A 15,548-nucleotide genomic window follows, 5' to 3' on the forward strand; every position below is an offset into this window, starting at 1 on the left:
GATGGCAGAAATTGGGAACTTTTTATGTGGGTCACGGGACGATAAGATAAAGAAAACACTGCAGTAGCATTCAATTGAAGCGGACCTGCCCCAGCAAGAAGAGCGCTAAGTGGAGGCCCGCGGATGCACCGTCAAGCTCCAGCCGGGGAAGCTACGGAAAAACTTTGAGACTCTGCGGTTGGAATAATATTTTTCGCGAGGCTGAAGATTGAACAGCCAGCAACGAATCCTCCTACCTCGCGCCTAGACTTTGCACCTATCCAGCTTCCTCAAAATGTCTGATTTCGGCGATGATGACGTTTCCGTTGGCGGGTAAGTGCAGGCTCGTGACTGAACAGGACGGCAAAAGTTGGAAACAAGTAGGCTGTTGAACAGAACGCTGACCCCCTGGTGCACAGCGATGAGCCCGTGTTGGAAGAGGATGAGGTTGGCGAATTCTACGAACCCGAAGTTCACGATGACGAAGATGGCGAGCACGCGAACGGTGACGACCAGGACAACGTGGTCATTTCGGGAGACCCCTCTGCGGCTGCGAATGCCTCGAAAGACAAGTCCGTCAAGGACAAGAAGATTCCCGACGACCAGCGCACGACAACGCCATACATGACAAAATACGAGAGAGCGCGTATCCTGGGCACGCGCGCCCTGCAGATTAGGTTGGCATTGCAAGACTGAGAGGGTAGCATACAGATATGCTAACTGGTTGGTACAGCATGAACGCGCCGGTGTTGGTAGATCTCGAGGGTGAGACGGATCCTTTACAGATTGCGATCAAGGAGCTCCGCGAGAAGAAGATTCCTCTCATCGTACGAAGATATATGCCCGATGGATAGTAAGTTGGAACCTGATCTGGCCGAAGAGATGAGTGTGTGATGGGCTGACTCCCTCTCAGCTACGAGGACTGGACCTGCGAAGAGCTTCTTCAGTAGACGAAGCCTAGCTGGCAAAGACGAAGACGGGAAAAGATGATGACACTCGATTCACGCCAACTCTTTTCGTTTTCATAGAGGAGAGTTTGAAGAATACGACGCTGTATTTCATCGGCCTTTCTTCATCTTGTCGAGAGGAGAAACTTGTTCATCAGCGTGGCGTTTCGAGATTCGATTAATTTCAGCTCTCGGCTAGGATATAAAGACAGCATGTTTGACTCGACACCGTGCCACTCCGCCTTTGGTGTGGCATCCGAACTGGTCTATGCCAAGGATCAGATGCGTCTCTAGCCACCAATCTGTCTCTCTGGCGTATGCAACCACATTAGGGGCCTCTATCCAAGGCAGCCGAAAAACTGCACCGAGAGATGTACGAATTATATGGGAGCAACTTGGGAGGTCCAGAGCGCTTAGACTTGGGTTGCAAGTCCTAGCCTGTACAAACAAATTTGGCAATACATGGTAAAAGGCTATTTTATACGGATGACTGCAAAGTATGTCAATACAGTAATAGATTATCAAGAGGTTTAAAAAAAAAAAAAAATATCAATGGAATTGGAATTGCTTTCTTGCTACAGAATGGTTTGCATGCCACGGTGATGATGAGAGAATCTGCTCAAAATTGAAGCTGTCAACCCAGATCCCAATTGCTCTACAATAAGCGAAGGGTGAAACGACAAATTCAGGATATGCTTGATTTAGACAGCTATGCTCCCAAAGAAAAGTTACGTTCAAAAGATAATGGGGCATGATTGTTCCTATTATCACGGCTGTTACGTTGCATGTGACAACTGTTACAGCAAAAAAAAGACCTGAACAAACACTGCTACACAGCCGGACCATCGGTAGCCGCACTGGAAGCTAACCCCGGGCCAAAGTTTAGCGCTCCATCTCTCCATATTGCTCACTAAAAATAGCTGAGCTGTGACATCATAAGGGCAGCTCGATTAGGACCCAGAGAAGTGTGGTCGATGCAAATTTCTTTACCCATCTGATAGAAAAATCATATAGAAACAATATTTTCTCCTAATATCATCGATTGGTTTTTATACAATATGTACTACAAGCTCTCTACGTTTTATGCATGAGCTGCAGCTTGCTGAACTGATGTTACTACGTCGCGTTACTCAACAGCCGGCAGCGGAGAATAAGGGCCGTTGGCAAAGTGCCGTTCCTGCATGCATATACGAGTTAATGCGCTGTTCATCTGTTGTTTGCCGACTGGCTGTGTAAGAGAAGGCTATTTTTGATTAGTTATGTGCGGCATTGGAGAGAGAAGAGAGAAATGATGTTACATGAGCATTTGCTCCAATAGGCGAGTTTGCTGCCATGTGCCATGTGCCATGTAAATCCATAGTTACCATATCAAGGGCCAATGCATAAGGCAAATTCCGACCGCCCAACTAACGCCGTCCCTCGTATTCCCTCGACGGAATCCTCACAGTGATCGGCTCTTCTGTCGTCGGCCAAGCCACTCGTATGACGTCGAGTCACGACAAACACAAAAAGATCGACACATGGCTCTCGTATGTCTCACGACCTTTCCTATTCGAGCCGCCATTTTAGGGGACCGTAAGAAGTGCATGTGCACTGCGTATTACCCAACACACAAAGAGACTGGATGGATCAATCCTTTATTCTCACCTAAAATTTGGAGCATTTGCTCTCGGGTGGCTGCTTAGGGGCCCGTGCTGCTGGGCGGAGGCAATACGGGGACAGACGTCAGTCAGAATCTTGTTGCAAGGTTACGGGGGCAACAAAGAGAGTGAGAAGGGAAGAAAGGGAAGGAAATGGCGGCTGCATTACGTCGGTCAGCAAATGCGAGGAGGCGAGGGAAACACGACGGATCGAGTCCTGCTGCTTGTATATAAAATGGGCGGGTTGGTTCCACGAGAATCGAGACAAACATGCACATCACACCGCAACCTATTGACCTATAAGACAAGTTGTGGCTTTTTTAATCCTTACTTTCAATTCCATTCCAGTGTTGCTACCTTTTCTTGGGAATAACTCAGCTACAAAGTCAACTTTGAATCTACAACATTATCATCTTCATATTATTCAAAATGAAGTTCACAACCATCGTCACCGCTGCTGTCTCTTCAGCCATTGCCGTCTCTAGCACTCCCATCCACAAGCGCGAGATCGGCGGCGTACGTCTTCCCTCTTTCCTCTCCCTTGCATCTTCTCCATTCCTATCACTTGTCTGAATCAAACAATCATCTCTAACTATGGGTCAATTGCATACAGGTCCTCTTGTGCACCGGCGTCAACGCAACCGGCACCTGCGACTACAGCGTCTACGCCCTCGAGACGTGCCACCAGCTTCCCGCGCCTTTCCACCAAAACACCAGCACGTTTGCCCCCGACGGCGAGGACTTTGAGTGCTTCCCTCGCATTGGCGACTGCGGCTCTATTTGCACCAGTCCGACGGGATGTACCTTTGGCAGCGTCGACTTTAACTATAAGAACAAGTTCAATCTGGGGGCCATTAAGTGGAACACCTTGATTTCCAGCTTTGACTGTTCGCTGAAGACGACGACTTCAACTGAGTAAAAAGAAAAGAGAAAACACATTTTTTAATTCAGTGATGGAGGATCGCATCTTGTTTGTTTAATGCACGGCTTATACCAGCTAATGATGTTCCATCTCATCCATCAAAAACTCGAAAACTGACAGCTGCCCCTCCATCAGCTTAAAACTCACCAGAGGGGCAAGCATATGACCAGGAGTGGTTTATTTAGACGGGAGACGGCTGTTCTTTTTTTCTTTTTTCTGTGTTGGCTTCTGTTTTGTTCTTGGAAAATGGGCGTTTATACTATTACCCGATGCCTTAATGAATTGCTGCTTTCGGACATAGTTCGGGCGTCATGATGATGGAAATTGGGAGCTTTCGGAGGGGTGTTTTGGCAGGTCTGGTGGTGGGGTAAATACGGATCAATGTGTCGATGAATGTTAAATAGCTTCTACCTTTTACCTATTAATGAATAGCTTGTGCTTCTTCTTTTTAAGTTCTCACATTCTTCATTTCTTCTTCTCATATAATCATAACCTTCCTGTCCAACCTTGTAGCTGTTGATCTCAATTGTACCTTGCATCAACCCTCCCAAAACACCATGGCGAGCATCACCACCAACACCTCCATCGCCTCCTTTGGCGGCCGCTTCCTCAAGCTCACCCACCAATCCTCCGTCACCGGCGGCCCCATGAACTTCACCCTCTTCCTGCCCGCCGGCATCTCCGAGTCCGAACCCGCGCCGCTGCTCATCTACCTCTCCGGCCTGACCTGCACCCCCGACAACGTCACCGAGAAGGGCTTCCTCCACGCCCACGCCGCGCCCCTCAAGCTCGCGCTTCTGTATCCCGACACGTCGCCCCGCGGCACGAATCACCCTGGCGAGCACGATTCCTGGGACTTTGGCAGCGCTGCGTCCTTTTACATTGATGCTACCCAGGAGCCGTGGGCGCAAAACTACAAGATGGAGACGTACATCACCAAGGAGCTGCCCGAGCTCGTGTTTTCGCAGTTTAAGCAGCTGGATCCGCAGCGTGTGTCTATTGCGGGCCACTCTATGGGCGGTCACGGAGCTTTGACGCTGTTTTTAAAGAATCCTGGCAAGTACAAGAGTGTCAGCGCGTTCTCGCCCGTGTCGAACCCGAGTGCGTGTCCGTGGGGAGAGAAGGCGTTTACGGGATATTTGGGGGCCGACAAGGAGGAGTGGAAGAAGCACGATGCGACGGAGCTGGTGAAGCACTGGAAGGGATATCTGAATGCTCTGCTTGACGTGGTATGTTGAAAGACAAAACAGTCCAGCGAAGAGAGGGAGAAGAAGAAGTTGCTAAGAAATTTGTTACTAGGGCACCGCCGACAACTTTTACAAGCAGAGACAGCTTCTGCCCGAGAACTTTGCAGAGGCCACCAAGGCTGCGGGCATCGAGGGCCTGCAGCTACGATACCAAGACGTATGTTTTTCCCAGCTTCATCATGGTAAACCCCATCTTGGGTGTATGCTGACTTACATGCTATTTCTCTCACAGGGCTATGACCACTCATACTTCTTCATCTCAACCTTTGGCGAGGATCATATTAAGCACCATGCCAAGCATCTGGGTTTGTTGTAATTGATTGGTCCTTTGTACATATATGAATGGCACACATGAAAGGGGGAATGTCTGAAGAAACTACCTACACAGCATGATGTCAGAGAAAAGGGGGTAATGATATGATGAAGACGACGAGCTGCAAAAAGCAGCCAAATTCCGCTGCTATAACTCAAATGCATGCTGTATATCAACATACGTTGCATAATATCCGAAAAGATTGAATCGGATCATAAGAAAAGAAAGAGGGAAAGAACAAGGTATTTCTAGCCCTCAACAAGAGGAAGTGTACAACCACCCCCAAACATCTGTAATTATCTCATATATATCTCTTCTATATCCTCTGACACTCGAGCAAAATATTAAGTAGGAAGAAAGAAAAGAAAAGCCCAGCAAGAAATACTCCCAAGCAAGGGAGGCCTTCCAAGATCCGACTGGAGAAAAAAGAACGAAAAAACAAGATCCCATCATATCATAACCATGTCGATTTGCTTTTCGCTTCGCCTCGACAACGCCCGCCCAAACACATGACGATAATAACATCGTAGACATCCATACATATAAGTACTACTCATCGTAGTATGTACGCCGCGCAGCTCTCCCGTCATTGCTCGCCGGCATAATATATACTCACTAGGCAGGCCACAAATAGGCGCGCCGTCATGTGTATCCCATATAAATTCGCCACAATCTCCCTCTCTCTTTTTGTTTCTTTTTGTTTCTTTTTTGTTATTATGCTTCATTGAGCTTCTCAGCTCATCAACTTCTCCATAACAGGACTGAGAACCAGCCCGTCCTTCTCCCCCTTCGTTCTCATCTCTGCTTCAGTCTCGCGCCGAATTCGCTTGTACGCCAGCTTCTCAAACTGACTGAGGCTCTTCCACCAGTGCTGTCCGGCCTCGTGCTCGGAAATTCGCTCTAGAAGATCGGCCGTCCTTAGACGCACCTCGCGGTCCTTGTGGAAGAGGCCAAGCGCAATGTAAAAGAGCCCAGCGTGCGACTCGGGTGCCACGTCCAGCAGCAAGCAGATCTCTTCATATGAGTGGATATGCTTGGATAGCGTCAAATAAATATCCTTGCTCTGCGCTGGCGTCAGGCGCTGCATGCGAAGACGGTCATGCATGTGAGCCAGGTCTAACCCCTTAAGCGGGCGGAAGGTGTATATTCTTGCGAGGTCCTGTATGAAGTTGTTCTTGTTAGCCAATCCCCATTCCACGATAAGACAGAACGAATAACCCTTACCTGGATGTAGCTGTAGTAACTACGCGTGTTGCGCCACCCTTCAATCCTCGTCACATTGCCGGCCAGCTCCTTGAACTTTGCAGTGTCGTCTGCCCAAACATATCCATGACCGCTGGCCCCCGGCAGTGCCAGGTCTTGGTCTTGACCTCCAATGTACAGAGCAGATGCGTTGTATACGCTCTCCTCAAACTGGGCAGCAATTCTCGTAAACTTGTTGACCCAGCCGCGCCACTTCGCTCTTATGACCCGCTCGCCGTGCCTGGCAGCAATGCTCCTAAGAATATCTGACATAAAGGCTGCGTCCCCCGTCAAGTCCTGCGCGTTGTTAGAGACGCCGCTGGCAGTGTTGGAGAGGGTGGGATGCTGCTGCTGAAAGTAAATCAGCCCCTCAGTAACCGGTGCCATCTCAATCTTGCTACTGATCTTGACGCGGCCGCTGGGTAGGTCGCATAGGACGTCCCACCATTCCGGATGGAGCTCAAATGTAGGATTGGTAACGCCGGCTATAAACCCTGGCACGTTGAGCAGATCATCGACCTTGGTCAAGTCGGTGTAGGGAAACGCATGCCTAGTAAACCCCCGGAGGATGCCACCGGACACGAGAGCACATGCTGCAAGCACTGCCTCAGCTACGTCACCGGAGGGCATGTTGTGGCCCAAGAATATGACTCTCTTCTGTGTGAGGAGCCCATTCATCAGCACAATGATTGGGTGCGTATTGACCCCGTTGGTCGTCAGATGCGGGTGCAGTGGGAACGGCTGCGGCGACTTGGCATGGGCCTCGGAAAAGTTTTGTATCAACTTTATGAGAGAAAAGTCTCCCACAGTCTCGGGCATGACCGCAGTGGGCACCTTGATAGGAATGGGGATGCCCTTGTACATGACTTTGCTCTCAAACTCGTGAGTATCTCGGGCCACAGAGTATGTCGACTGCCCGCCACCCTCGACGTGCGCCTTGGTGCCAGCCCTCGAGATGCCGCCAGTGAATTGCGGGCTCTGACTCCTCTCTCCGGACCCCTCAGTAGCGGTCTCTGCCCTGTCTTCTGCCATGCGCATCTGGATAATGCGCTCGAATTTTTCCACAAACAGATCCTTGTTGTCGCTCGAAAGTAGCAGGTTCCTCTCAAGCAAGCTCAATCTGGGCATAAGAGACAAGTCCATTGCATTGACCGATTCGTACAACATGGAAAGAGTCTCGGGCACTGGCGACTTGAAGTACTCTTCCAGTGCGAGGAGTAAAAGTGGCTGGATAAGAATCACGAATCGTTAGTCTATGCAATCCAATGCAAAAAGGATACATCAGCAAGCTCAGCTGTCAGGCTGCGTACCTTGTATATATGCAAGAAAGGGTGTCTTGTGCAAATTGCCATGGCCTTGACGATGGCTCCTCGCTTCACAGATTTGTCGTGCTTAGTATTGACCAGGTTGAGGACGTAGATGAGCGGCGGGCCCTCTAACTCGTCATCGGGCTCATCATCTGAAGATTCGTCGTCATCCCAGTCTTCATCCAATTCGTCGTCGTCTTCCTCATCGTCGTCTTCGCCCTCGGCTCCATCCTCAGGGACCAGCCCCGCTGCTTTATCCCGTCGTCTCTGCCTCCGAGCTTTCCTCCTGGCCTTTTCTTTGCGTTCTTCGTCTTCATCTTCCGGCGAAGAGTCCTTGTGCAGGAAGAACATGGTCCAATCCTGGTTACGTGCGTGGGCCTGATCTGGAAGCATCAGCTCGGCCAACATGTTCTCGTCTCCGGTGATGGCGACAGGGTACTGATGCTCCATAACCGGGCCACGGTCGATATCAAACGACGCCACTAGAATATACTCGACATGGTTGGCGTCGGATCCGCGAGGATATTGTGCTCGGAGCTTCCTCTGCGGCTGTGAATCCTCATTGGTTCGACGCACTGCGGACAGAGACGAATGTTGCGACGATGGTCCGATGGAAGAGGCCTTGGACTTGGAGCTCGGGTCCGAAGTCCGGTCTGTTTCGGCCATGGGCGGGTGCGGCGACCTTGATGGGCGTGAATGGAAAGACATTTGCGACGGCGAGCGTGACGGGGGAAACGAAGAAAGAGACGTTCGGCGATGGTGTGGCAGCGAAACTTGGGAGCTGCTGGCGCCATTCGAGCGCGACGCATAGGGGAGAGCGGCGGCCATTGTTCAAGAGCCTCCCCGCAGGCCAATGCAATTTAATGTAGGATATGGAGTACTAGAAGTCGATCGATATACTGGCCCGCCTGGGTATATATATGTATGCTTGAGGTGTCGTTGCACCAAGTATGTCCCTGGCTTCCTCAGGATCTTGCAGACTAAGTATGGTCTCGATCGGAGCGAATTCGACGCAGACACAGCTTTGCGGCCTGGTTGTTGCACAGGAACAGCTCAGGGACTGCTCTCTGGCTCGAGCGGTCGGTTCTGCTAGGACGCTCAAGCCCTGCGCCTGTTGGTGATGATCGACACTTATCCGCCTGGCAGAGATACAGAGGAATCACGGCTACGCTGCGATGACGCGCGAGCAGAGAGGCCGGCAGCAAGCAGCAGATGGAGAAGCCAATGGACTGGTGCTTGGATTTGAACCAGGCATCGTCTGCTGCAACTTGCGACGAGTTCTCTTGGGAGAAAGTCGAGACAGGGGCGTTGAGCCATTGTGGAACTCTCCGTATTGACTGTGGTACTAGTGTCAGGGTCCCGTTACAGCGCGAGCTGCTTCACAGCGCTAATTTGGGGGGGCTACAGTTGGCTCCTCATTTGGTGGCGGGCTACGGAGCACCTTATCCATTCAATGGAACACTTATCAGCGCTTAAAGAGGAACAGTTGGTTGGTGGCTGAAGTTGGCGTTTCACAGGCAGCGCCACACCCGACACGCTTGCACCAGCCACACACCATTGGGGTTGTCGGGTCAGACAACTTTTGATTGTTTACTTTGGGGGCCATGATCTGAATCCAGATGCAATTGTGCATCAACCCCCCGCAGACAAGACAGAGCCAGACCACTCACTGACTGCATATCTCTGGCCAAGCATCCCAGATTATCTGCATTCTGCACCACCTCAGGCGATCAGCAAATCGTGCGTCATACCTACTGTACTGTACTGACCTGTACCGTACATCAGTCTCCGCTTGCTGCTCGCTGGCCAACCGTTATTGCGGACACCGTTCCAGCACAGATCCCCTACCATCTGCATCATGGTGCGTATTATTTACGGTGCAGCCCCGTACATGGCCGTTTCGCTTATCTGCTGTCCCAGTCTTTGTCAACAACGTTCAAGCCCTCTCCCCTGGGTTACGGATCGCCTCCCAGCGTTCGAAACTCTCCATTCCGCCGGGCCGACCCGCCTGCATCGCCTTCACCACTCCGACAAATAACACCAACGAGCTCGCCTACTAAAGCTGCCCCGACCACGCCCAGCAGAACGTCGAGACTCGCGAGACCAACGACACCGACCGCCACCGACGACGTCCCCGAGACCCCAGAGCGAGAGAAGACACCAGGCATGACTACTCCCACAAAGGTTTCACCACCCTCGTGGAAGCATGGGTCAAAGCTAGCAGTGGGCGGCTCCCTTGGCGGTAGCAGTGCTCTCTCACAGCTTCAGCCTACTCAGGTCAGGACTCTGAGAGATGGATTTCAGATTTTGGACCGAGATTGCGACGGCATCGTCAATAGAGAGGATGTGGCCGACATGCTCGGTCAGCTTGGTGCGTTTCCTGCTGTGATTGCTCGCAGGTGAAGCATGATCAAACCTCCCCCATTACGATGCTAACTTCTAGCAAGGCCTCCCTTCAGGCTCCTCCGACATAGGACGCTTCTTCCCGCCATCAAAACCACAAACCATGACGCTAGCCGCTTTCCTCAACTCTCTGGCAGAATCCCTGGCGGTGCTGTCACCAAGCACCGAGCTCTTATCTGCGTTCTCGGCCTTTGACGAGGACGACAGCGGTCAGATCGACTGGGCGGAGCTGAGGGATGCTCTGCTCAACACACCGCCGGAAGCCGGGCAGTCGGCCCTCAGCGCTGCAGAAGTCGACAAGGTCGTCGAGGGGTTCACTGGTCGTCGAGCCTTCAACCGGAATATGAACGCACACTTATCGGCAAGAAGGGGCGAGGTGTTTAAATACCAGGAGTTTGTCCACTCAATCATGGGCTCCAACGGCGGGTCCGAAGGAGGGTCTCACGAGAGGTCCGAGGATTAGTGACGAGGTGATTGGCTTGGCTGTCATTCCGCATTCCGCTCACTGGTGGCTTTCCCGGGGTTTTCGTTTCCAGTTGACACGAGTGACACGATGCAGTTACCAGGAGTGTTACTGGACAGGCACGGGTACATGTACCAGGGCCGGGCCGGGCCTGGCTCCGTGTGATATGTATGGGCCTGTTAAGGAGGACGAATGAGCTGTTTGAATCCTGCTGCGTATTCTAATTTTCTGTTTGTCTTTGGTTCTTTGGTTTCTTTCCTTTGGGTATCCTGCACATGTGTACTGTACGAAATATATGGGATAAGGTACGATTAATGGCTGCATAATTAATACATACATACATACCATGGCACAAATAAGCATTGGGAGGAGATTATGCTCCGCGCCAGGAGCGCAGACGTGGGAAACGATCTGCAAATCGCTCCATACCGTGCTCAGTCTTTATTTTGATTCGTATTTCCAAAGGCAAAGGTTCTCCATATCAATGCTACGGAGTCGTGAACAGTACTTTTCAATACATACATATATGTACTCGTATTTACCACGAAAGCGCTGCAAGATAAGCCGGCTGTTGATATTCGCTAGGAGGAGGGCAGAGGAGTGACGAAATGAATGGACCAGCGGCTGATTGCAAGTTCCAGGATGGCATGGCGAGCCAATGGCGCATGTGAAGCCACCAGGATCCTGGGTTGCAGCGGCTAGGAGGTGCGGAGAAGGAAGCAGAAAAAGGTGAGACTGGTCTGGCGGCAGACGGGATGTGACTGATTGTGATATGAGACCAGCCAGACATGACTTGAATCCTTACTCGTACGCGACATGTGCCGCACAAAATATGTTGCATGTGCCGCCAGTTCAAATATAAACTATTGCGGGTAAGTAATTTTAGTTTAGCACGCACAGCAAAATCACCAGACGGTACCGGATATCGCAGCCGGCTCGGTACCTGGTGCTAGTGGTTGCAGTCGGGTGCCAAATGTAACTGTCCACTGTACGATATGTTACCTGTACTCCGTACTCTGGCAACTTTACCTGTAGTGTCAACGTGCCGTACCGCATGTACTCGCACCTGCAGACATTTGATCCCATCCATGGGTCAATTCGCTTCCAAATGCTTCGCTTCAACCAGCCCATGACAGCTGAGCACTCGAGTGAATCAGTCAATCCAATTACTAACGACTTAACCCCAGCTGCATCCTGCATTCTGCATTCTAGCAGCAGGAGCTGACTGCGTGCGTAAGTTCAGCCGGGCTGGACGCAAGGTGGCGCAAGTGTCAGTCACTGTCACTGATACATGAATGTCTGGAGCAGTAATTTTGATCCATCCGGCTTTCAATTGACTCCAGCCCGTCTTGTTGGCAATTCTCTTCTGGAACCTTCCAGCCTTCCCAGAGGTGGGGCAGCATCCCGCCTACAACGATATGCAGTTATGGGAGTGTGAGCTGTTCGTGTACTCCGTACAAAGTACGGATACCTAGACTCCGTGTTTTTGAGTGATTGGACACTGTATAGCCGCGTTGCCCGAAGGTGCTCAAAGGCTGAATTGCCAGGCTGGAAACCGGGGGTTGCAGCGCTGGGTTCCGCGGGCACATGTAAATAAACACGACATGGACATTCACCATTCAAAGATGAGTGACGGATGATGATGCCTGCAACACGCACTTGCGCAGCCAATGGTTGCGGTCTCTGCCAGCCCACGGCAATGCCCATTGGCGTCTCCTTTACGCGCCCTGGACTGGACTGTACTGTACAGTACCGACTAACTGTCTGATACCAAACGTCTTCTGCTGCGTGGCTGGAACAAAGTGCCTTGTTGTGGGGATTGGAGCTGCGGCCCGTGAGGTAGTTACCCGCAGCTACCTACAAATTGAATTGGCAGGCTGCGAGCGTGTGCCTGTCCTCCACTGTCGATACTGTACTGTACTGTACAGCTGGCCGCCCGGAGTGTGCCTGTCAACTGGGCTGTATAGCGCCGCCGGTCTCTTTTGTCTCTTCCACTTGAAATTTCTGACGTGCCCCCCAGCTCAAACCGCTTCATGAGCCTGGCAAGTCTGGATTCAAACTAGCCTTCACAGTGCCGCTGATAAATCTGAGGGCTGGCCTTTTTTTGGGCTTCTCCTGATCCGACTTCGTCGTGTCGCATCGCATCGAACATCCTTTCACTCTCTCTCCCTCAGCTCAGCCATCAAACTCCCAGGCCACAGTGCACTGAAGCCGCCCAGCCTGTGGCGCCTTAGTACCTCCCGCGCCCCTACGCCCCTACTCCGTGGACCGGCCGGCACTGTCCAGTACTTTCTTTTTATTGCCTAGGCCTCTACCACTTCTCTGCAAGTCCCAAATATCCGGCATAACCTTGTGTCGGGACATTTTTTTGCTCGCCCAAGATTCGACAGCCTTCCCCAATGAAGTTTTTCGGCAATAAGAAACCGGCCTCGAAGAAGAACGCTTCTGCTTCCAGTGCCAGTGTCGAGGACGACGTTCCGCAGAGTCAGAGCCCCAGCGTCCACGCCGACCCCCCGCCGGCTTATTCCTCCACCAACTCGTCGCCATCGCCAACAAAGCGGTCCTCACGGCCCGTCTCCCACCACAAGGACGCAAAGCCGCCGTCCTCGAGGTCTTCTCGCCTGTCGCGACACTCGACCGACGCAGGCTACTCGTCGCGCCGCAGCAGCAAATACGACCCGGACACCCATCCATTGAACTTGCCCCCTGAGGAGCGAGAGCGGAAGCGCCTGTCCGCCATGTCAGCCAAGATGGACGTCGATCCGCAGCCCGTCAACGGCGCGGCATCACCGCAGCCTTCCAAGCCCTCTTCGAACCCTTCTGCCCAAAAGAACTTTGCAGTGCCCATTCCCAACGGCAACATGAGCAACGATGAGGCTCCAGCGCCGCCGCCGCACAAGTCCAACCCGTCCAGCCCCGTCCCCACGCCTCTCGAGGATGCAGAGACATACAAGACCAACGGAAACCGCTTCTTCAAGGAGAAGAATTACCCCAAGGCCATCGAGCAGTATAGCAAAGGTATGCAAAAAATCCAATGGGCATGGATCATGCTGTTTTCTTGATTTTATTTTGTCCTTTTCTTTTTTGTTTCTTTTTTTTTTTTTAACCATCGCCTTTAAAAAAAATTACTGGGCTAACTATTTCTCTTTTTTCTTTCTGTCGTGCAGCTGTGGATCTGTTCCCCAACTCGGCAACTTATCTGGGCAACCGAGCGGCTGCCTACATGTCAAATGGCCAGTATGAGGCTGCCTTGGATGATTGCAGCCGTGCCACAGACCTCGACCCCAACAATGCAAAAGTCCTGTTGCGCCTAGCAAGGATCTACACCGGTCTGGGTAGGCCAGAGGAGGCCCTGGCCACTTTCTCCCGCATCATCCCACAGCCATCTGCTAAGGACATGGCTCCCGCTCGGGAGATGCTGCACCACATCAAGTCGGCCAAGGACACTCTCCAGCGTGGCTCGGCCATGTCCATGGTGCTACACGCCCTGGACCAGGCTGAGCGCGGTCTTGGCCACGGCGTTAGCAAGCCGCGTAAGTGGCAGCTGATGCGAGGCGAGGCCTACTTGAAGATGGGCCGCGAGAACTCCCTGGGCGAGGCTCAAGGCGTTGCCATGTCGCTGCTGCGCAACAACAACCAGGACCCTGAGGCTCTAGTTCTCCGTGGCCGTGTTCTCTACGGTCAGGGCGAGAATGAAAAGGCTATTCAGTACTTCCGAATGGCTTGCAACTGCGACCCCGACTTCCGGGACGCTGTCAAGTGGCTTAGGATTGTTCAGAAGCTTGACCGCATGAAGGAGGAGGGCAACGCCGAATTCAAGGCCGGCCGATGGCAGGCAGCCATCCAGAAATACAGCGACGCCTTGGACATTGACCCTTCAAACAAGAGCATGAATGCCAAGCTTCTGCAGAACCGTGCCCAGTGCAAGATTAAGCTGCAGCTATACGAAGACGCCATTGCCGACTCAGACCGGGCTGTCAGCCTCGACCCCAGCTACACCAAGGCACGTAAGACAAAGGCCAATGCCCTTGGAAAGACTGGCAATTGGGAAGAGTCTGTGCGCGAATGGAAGGCCATTCAAGAACTTGACCCAACCGACAACTCAGTCCGCCACGAGATCCGCAAAGCGGAGTTGGAGATGAAGAAGGCCCTGAGGAAAGATTACTACAAGATCATGGGCATTGAAAAGGATGCCGATGCCAATGAGATCAAGCGAGCGTATCGCAAGATGGCTGTCAAGCTGCACCCTGACAAGAACCCTGGTGATGCTGAAGCTGAAGCCAAGTTTAAAGACATGCAGGAAGCCTATGAGACGCTGAGCGATCCTCAGTACGTTCCCCCCCTTTATTAAACATTTGAGAATATTTCCTTTTATGAGACTGAGTGTGCTAACACACGATGTAGGAAGAGAGCTCGCTATGACAACGGTGATGACCTCGTTGACCCGGCTGATATGTTCAGTGCCGGTGGCATGGGAGGCGGCATGGGTGGCATCGATCCCGAGATTCTCTTCAGTATGATGGGCAACCAGGGCGGCTTCGGAGGAGGCGGATTCCGCGCCGGTGGCTTCCCTGGTGGTGCCGGCGGCTTCCCTGGCGGTGCTGGAGGCTTTCCCGGAGGTGCAAGCTTCAACTTTGGCGGTGCTGGCGCCGGTGGTCGTCAGCGAGGCGGCTTCCCTGGTGCTGGCGCTGGATTCCCCTTTTCGTGACAAGCCGATCGGGAAGAAACAGAAACGGAGGACGACGACGACGACGATGACAGCGAGGAAGATGGCGAGCAAGATACTGAACCTCGCTTCTCTTTCGTTGACGGTTGGCCAGACGGCGCGTCAGGCAGCAAGTTGCAGGACGACTTCCAACGTCGCCGGGAGAATCGCAACGAGCTGGTCGAAGCATTACGACGTTATGGGATGTGGCTTTTGGCGGCGATTGTCTTGCTGCCTCCGCAACTAGTTGCATTGGGCTTGGTCATGACGGCATTTGTATACTTGTGCATGAGACGAGACGGCCGGCAGCGTCGTCACGGCAGACGCAACACCGCAGGATAGACATTTGGGTTTTTTTATCATCTTTTCTTTGAAAGTCT

At 52.2% G+C, this 15,548-nt stretch overlaps 6 protein-coding genes across 6 annotated transcripts; 5 read left to right on the forward strand and 1 right to left on the reverse strand.

Annotated features, from left to right (window-relative positions):
- The first annotated feature begins 133 nt into the window (after positions 1-133).
- On the forward strand, positions 134-1,495 carry V8C40DRAFT_240886 (DNA-directed RNA polymerase core subunit RPO26). Its single transcript, XM_083214906.1, has 4 exons — positions 134-312; positions 399-656; positions 713-832; positions 893-1,495. The coding sequence occupies exons 1-4, from the start codon at positions 275-277 to the stop codon at positions 927-929; spliced, it is 453 nt and encodes a 150-aa protein (XP_083074858.1). The 5' UTR covers positions 134-274; the 3' UTR covers positions 930-1,495.
- A 1,353-nt stretch (positions 1,496-2,848) lies between these two features.
- On the forward strand, positions 2,849-3,909 carry V8C40DRAFT_240889 (uncharacterized protein). Its single transcript, XM_083214907.1, has 2 exons — positions 2,849-3,082; positions 3,180-3,909. The coding sequence occupies exons 1-2, from the start codon at positions 2,996-2,998 to the stop codon at positions 3,483-3,485; spliced, it is 393 nt and encodes a 130-aa protein (XP_083074859.1). The 5' UTR covers positions 2,849-2,995; the 3' UTR covers positions 3,486-3,909.
- On the forward strand, positions 3,910-5,458 carry V8C40DRAFT_240890 (S-formylglutathione hydrolase). Its single transcript, XM_083214908.1, has 3 exons — positions 3,910-4,717; positions 4,788-4,892; positions 4,968-5,458. Exons 1-3 carry the CDS (start codon positions 4,046-4,048, stop codon positions 5,049-5,051), a joined length of 861 nt encoding a protein of 286 aa, XP_083074860.1. The 5' UTR covers positions 3,910-4,045; the 3' UTR covers positions 5,052-5,458.
- A 223-nt stretch (positions 5,459-5,681) lies between these two features.
- V8C40DRAFT_189092 (docking domain of Afi1 for Arf3 in vesicle trafficking-domain-containing protein) lies at positions 5,682-8,617 on the reverse strand. The gene is made up of 3 exons (XM_083211843.1): positions 7,601-8,617; positions 6,273-7,517; positions 5,682-6,207 (listed from the first exon to the last, which is right to left on the reverse strand). The coding sequence occupies exons 1-3, from the start codon at positions 8,423-8,425 to the stop codon at positions 5,782-5,784; spliced, it is 2,496 nt and encodes an 831-aa protein (XP_083074861.1). The 5' UTR covers positions 8,426-8,617; the 3' UTR covers positions 5,682-5,781.
- A 588-nt stretch (positions 8,618-9,205) lies between these two features.
- Positions 9,206-10,816, forward strand: V8C40DRAFT_240893 (uncharacterized protein). Its single transcript, XM_083214909.1, has 3 exons — positions 9,206-9,458; positions 9,518-9,968; positions 10,045-10,816. Exons 1-3 carry the CDS (start codon positions 9,456-9,458, stop codon positions 10,461-10,463), a joined length of 873 nt encoding a protein of 290 aa, XP_083074862.1. The 5' UTR covers positions 9,206-9,455; the 3' UTR covers positions 10,464-10,816.
- A 1,864-nt stretch (positions 10,817-12,680) lies between these two features.
- On the forward strand, positions 12,681-15,301 carry V8C40DRAFT_189166 (tetratricopeptide repeat protein). The gene is made up of 3 exons (XM_083211844.1): positions 12,681-13,481; positions 13,631-14,792; positions 14,868-15,301. The coding sequence occupies exons 1-3, from the start codon at positions 12,863-12,865 to the stop codon at positions 15,169-15,171; spliced, it is 2,085 nt and encodes a 694-aa protein (XP_083074863.1). The 5' UTR covers positions 12,681-12,862; the 3' UTR covers positions 15,172-15,301.
- Positions 15,302-15,548: the final 247 nt, after the last annotated feature.

Source organism: Trichoderma camerunense (genome assembly GCF_050948025.1).
Source record: "Trichoderma camerunense strain CBS 138272 chromosome Unknown V8C40scaffold_6, whole genome shotgun sequence".
NCBI classification, from domain to species: Eukaryota; Fungi; Ascomycota; class Sordariomycetes; order Hypocreales; family Hypocreaceae; genus Trichoderma; species Trichoderma camerunense.